Source organism: Dinoponera quadriceps, unplaced genomic scaffold (genome assembly GCF_001313825.1).
Source record: "Dinoponera quadriceps isolate SergipeBrazil2010 unplaced genomic scaffold, ASM131382v1 scaffold519, whole genome shotgun sequence".
NCBI classification, from domain to species: Eukaryota; Metazoa; Arthropoda; class Insecta; order Hymenoptera; family Formicidae; genus Dinoponera; species Dinoponera quadriceps.
In genome coordinates, this window is record NW_014554643.1 from 85,094 (window position 1) to 90,809 (window position 5,716).

Consider the following 5,716-nt stretch of genomic DNA (forward strand, 5'->3'; position numbering starts at 1 on the left):
TCCAGACCTGGCCCCTTCGGATTATTATTTGTTCCGGTCACTGCAAAATTTTTTGGACGGTAAAACCTTTACCTCAAATAAACACGTCAAAAATCACCTGGATCAGTTTTTTGCCAGCAAAGACCAAAAATTTTATGAGCGTAGAATCATGCTACTACCAGAAAGATGGCAAAAAGTGTTGGATCAGAATGGCCAATATATAATTTAATTAAATATTTATTCATTATACGAAGATCGTCTTTCATTTTCACCACAAAAAAACGAAATTACTTTCCGAACAACCCAATAAAATGTTCTAAAAATTCTAGACGGAAAAATCGGATCTGGAAATGTCTGCGTGTTCTGTGAATAAAAACAGTATTTTTTTCAAAATGATGGTTTTACCCCCCAAAAAAAATAAAAACAGGGAAAAAAAAATAAAAAGAACTAGTTTTTTTCCAGAGATAATTTTTCCGGAATCTTAAAAATACTATTGCGTATGTGACGTCGGAAATATTTTTTAGAAGAATTCATACATTTTGTTAACGCTGGAGAGTTTGTTTTAAACGAAATGGAACTGCGTATAAAAATGATACCATTAAGTACCACTTTTCTTCAATAAATATTCAATAAATTATTAAATAAATTATTAAGTTAAAAAAAAGTATATACATATATATTTAATATTTTCATTTGACACATACACACACACACACACATACCTTAGTATATAAGATGTCTACATACAATTCGTTATTATTCATAGTAACTTAGACTCATGTTATATACAAAATTCATATGGCTACACAAATGCTTTAACATTTATCAGGCATAGGGTTACCAAATCTTTCGATCACATGCATCATATCTAAGTATTTATATATCATGGTTATTGATTATTGATTATTTGAAGAAAACAGCATCGATATCTGAAATATTATTAAAATATTGTTGCTGTTTTCTTGAGTAATCAAGTCATAATGTCAGAACATATTACACGATGTGTATCTATATGTGATAAGAAAATCTTGGTAATCTTATCTCTAATAAAGTTGTATATATTTTGGTGTATTGTACTTAATGCATTTTAATTTTCTTAACATACCATTTTCCTATTAACTTTATGTCTTAATTTATTATAGTAATGTTATATTGTCTTATTTCACCGAATTTTATCAGGAAATTATGGTGTAATTATTCTTGAAATAAATGATCTCTCTCGAGACGGCAAATAAGAGAGACCGGGTCTAGAAGTCACAAAGTATATATCTCACGTATATAAATATTATTTATAAAAAATAATATTCTTCTTTATAATGTAGCTTGCTTGTATCGTGTTAATCTGATATATGAAACGGTTTGTAGTCAAAATATTGCATATGATATTTGTATTTTTGTTTTAAATTGAATGCGTGAGTAATTTTTTTCTCTTCTCTATTGTTAGTATTTTGCTGGTTTGAGAATTACTAGTCGTAACTTCTCTTTAATCGTAAGAAAATATTATAATTTTTGTTCATTTTTCCAATATTTGCTTCATCGTTACAACATTGTTTATAAATATAACCTCTTTTACTGCAAATGAGCGTTTGGATTGAATTGATTCAAATTCGATGGAACTAGTTGTCATTAGGAAATCTTTACGTATCTACGACGTTTCTTACACATGCGCGTGGCAACGCACGCAATGATCGCCGAATGTTGTCAATCCGATTAATTTAATGACACATTTAAGTTTCTATAAAAGAAATGACTTATGTTTTTTTATTAATAATGTGATGTAAATATATGCGTATACACACACACACACATACGCGCGCGCGTGTATGTATGTATTAGCTTTATATATTACATTGTAACATTTCACTAATTTTAATAAAATATTAGAAGACCACTTTTAAACAAACTATTTGTTTTGTATTCTCTATATAAAAAACGCGTAACCATTAACCCAGGATATGGGATATCACGTTTGCACGATCTTGTTTATAATTAACTTTTTTGTGCATAAATATATATAAAGCTAATATTATTTTTCTTGTACTTAAAAGATGCAGTTTTGGTCATTAAATATGAAATGTCCGATTTCGAATCAAAAGTTTGGTTCATTACACGTCTGTCTCAAAAGTTTCCGAACTTTCGTTAAAATTCACTCTGTAAGGTAATAATTATAATTTTGTATTTATAATCATTCAAGATATATCCCTTCCGAAGAAATATTATCTTTACAATAGTCATACAGTTTTAGAAAACTCCGCTGAAAGTCTTTTTTTAAGATGGGCGAAATGGCCTCAGTCGAAGCCTTCTGAATGTCCAAAATAATGTCGAACTGCTTTTCCTTCATTTCTAGTTTCGAGAACAAAAAATCATATGGTGCCAAATTTAGTGAATATGGGGAATGATTAAGGACAAGGACCGATTTGGAAGCGAGAAATTTACGCACGGCGATGAACTTGTAAGCCAGAGCATTGTCATGCAGAAGCCACCAGCTGTTTTATATTCGGTATTGAGAATGAACCCGACCAATTTTCGCTAACAAACGCTTCATAATACCCAAGTAATAAATAAAAAGCAAGTCACAAATCTTGTCTACGGTTTCGACCGTTCAATTAATCGATGGCCTCTTGCTGCACTCGTTATCTTCCAACGATTCTTTACCGAAACTTCACGAATTACTCGTAAATTGATATACGGGATAGTGCTTTGTCCCTATAAGCTTCGCATAACATTGCTAATGTTATGTTTCTGTGAACTTTTTGTTCAATTTGACACAAAATTTGATATTTGTTTTTTTGCTCCATCGTGACTTCTCGACAAATATCACAAAAGTTATGTCGGTTATGTGATAAAACAACCGTTAAAGGGATCTCAATTCAATTTACAGAATTTGTGAACAAAATTTTAATAAAGATAGTGCAAAAAAGATAGCGCCACTAATATCGTCCGTACGAAGAAAGTTTGGAAAATTGTGGGAGAGACCGTATATATCTTAAACAAGAAGTAATACAATTAATCAAAATATGTCTAAATTATCGACGTTTTATCATTAATGGTAGCTTGTTTATGTCGGCACCGAAAAAGTCTGGAGAGCGAGTGGCAATGAAATCGCTAGAGGCGTTCTCTATAACTTGTTGAAAATTGAATATTTTTTCTTGCAAGAAGTAGTCTAATGTTGGAAGAAGTGGTAGTCAATTGGTGCAAGGTGTGATGAATACAATGAATGACAGAGAGTTTCCAAGTTCAGTTCCTGTAGTTTGAACAGTGTTGTTTATACGACATGTGGTCGAATGTTGTTTTGTAAGAAGATTGGCCTGTTTCTATTGTCCAGTCTCGGCATTTAATCACAAGTTTCTTCATCATTTCGTCCAATTGATTACAGCAGACTTCTCCTGTAATTGATTGACAGGTTTCATGAAATTGTAGTGGATAATACCAACGTTGGATCAACATCATTAGGTTTTTGGTGAACATTCTATTTCGGCACTTCATTTTTATCCAACCATTATGCCGAACGCTTGCGATTATTGAAAAGAATTTTTCCATTACACGTAACAAATGTGATGTAGAAATGGTTCGCCTTTATACCATGACAGCACAGAAAGGCAAGTTTCGAGACGATTTTTCTTCATTCGTTTAATTCATGCGGAACCCATCTATTTAACTTCTTTACCTTGTCGATTTGTTTCAAATAGTTCAATATTGTTGGAATAGTAACGTCAAATCTTGCTACTAATTCACGCATAGTTTGAAATGTATCCGATTCCACTAAAGCTTTTAGCTCATTATTATCTATCTTGACCTCCCAAGTTCATTTTTGAGATTAAAACCGCCAGAACAGAATTTCTTAAACTACCGACATACTATGCATTAATTAGCCATATCCTCGCCAAATACATAATTGATATTTCGAGCTTATGCGTTGTATTGGTTTCACGGTGGAATTTATATTCGGAAATAACACGAATTTTTTAATTATCCATAGTTTCACAAAAATTAATCTGTAAAAGACAATTCGAAAAATAATCACAAACCAAAACGTGCGTTTGAAAGAATGATGTAACCTTCCCAATAAAAGCAAAAATTGTCAAAGTAAAATGTCAGAAATATCGGCTCTCAAACTTAGTACTTAAGAAAATCGGACATTTCATACTTAATAACATTAATACATTATAATGTACATGATAATATTAGATATTGTATATAACTTTTTCTTTTAATCAATATGTAAAAAGTATGACAATCAGACCTGGTCTCCCCAATTTTCACACATCAACATAAAGCATAAAGTTATTCTTTTTTATCTCATTTTTCACAGGTACGACTTTGTATTGTTCGACTACTCACCAAAAGAGTACTTAGCATGTGGGAGAGATAAAGTCACTACTCTAATATGTAAAAAATGATGTTGGCATTTCGTCCGTCTTTCATATGTATGTAAACCTACGTATATACATATATAAACATGCGAAATCATTATTCGAATGGCGCATGCGACACAACGAAATTGTAGATAGCACTTAAATGAATTTAAAATGAGAGAAAGCTCATTTTAAATTCTCGATATGTATATAGTAATATAGTAACGATCGTACCATCGATAAATTTTTTACCTCATAGACTTTTAAAGAAAATTAATATTTAAATTCTTGGTTTTGTAATCTGCATATATAAGCTGTTTAATTATTATATTGAACATTTTGATAGTGTGTTTGTTAAAATTAACTAAATTGTTGTAAAATATACGAAAAATATATCGGTAAATATATGATAAAAAACATTTTAAACACTGGAGAGACATTTTACAAAAGAAGGCCATGAGATGATATCCACTGATTTCAATGATATTGTTTGTGTGAATAAGTCTTGATATAAATTTTTATTGAACAAAAGAAGAAAGCGCATTTCTTAAGCATTTTCTAGAAAATCGAAATTAAAAAATCCTGAATGCCGTGTAAGTTTAGCAGAGCTATACCAATGACCGCGTAGCACGGCGATAACGCATCTGACTCGTACGTGCGAGATCAGTAGTTTAAATCTCGATGAATGATTTTTTTAATCAGAATACAATTTTTATATAAAATAACTATAAATCATATAGGTTTATATTAGGTCTAGTAAAAAGTAATCCATTATTTTTCCAATATAGGGCTTTACTAATCTGTATATCGCGTTGTATAAGTCCGAACGGATTACGCCAGATGGCGTTAGAAAGATAAGATTTCGTACTAAAAAAAACTTCTTAGACAGTTTTGTGATTGCTTGACTCAGTATTGTTAGAGCGCGCGTCAAAGATGGACACCAGCAAAGAGAAAATACGCCATATTTTATAGTTTTTCTTCGATAAAGGCGAAAACGCAAGCCAGGCGGCTAAAAATGTGAATAGTGTTTATGGTCCTGATACTGTAAGAGCCAATCACGCGCAATTTTGGTTTAGTCGATTCAGTTCCGGTAATTTTGATGTCAAAGATGCACCGCGCTCCGGGAGGCCAATTGTCGAAAATGTTGATAAAATAATGGAAATCGTCGAGTCCGACCGTCATGTAAGCACCGTTTCGATTGCCAAGGAGCTAAACATTGCACAAAAAACCGTTTGGAACCATTTAAATGAGGCTGGATTCAAAAAGAAGCTCGATGGTAGGTGCTAAACGAGTTAACGTAAAAAAACCTCATGGATCGAATTTCCATCTGCGAATCGCTGCTGAATCGCAACAAAATCGATCCATTTCTGAAGCGGATGGTT

General features: G+C 31.9%; 1 protein-coding gene across 3 annotated transcripts in view; it reads left to right on the forward strand.

Annotated features, from left to right (window-relative positions):
• Positions 1–4,648, forward strand: part of LOC106740586 (carbohydrate sulfotransferase 11) — a 66,347-nt gene extending 61,699 nt beyond the window's left edge. Inside the window, exons 6-7 of one of the 3 annotated variants that reach the window (XR_001374092.1) lie at positions 2,327–2,479; positions 3,383–3,578. Coding sequence is in view for 2 of the 3 variants with exons in the window: in XM_014611777.1 (XP_014467263.1) it covers positions 4,292–4,379 (88 nt within the window). In the remaining variant the exon portion in view is untranslated. Of the gene's footprint in view, positions 1–2,326; positions 3,579–4,291 lie in introns of those variants that run through there. The other 2 variants (XM_014611775.1, XM_014611777.1) reach the window with 2 other exon arrangements.
• The last annotated feature ends 1,068 nt before the right edge of the window (positions 4,649–5,716 follow it).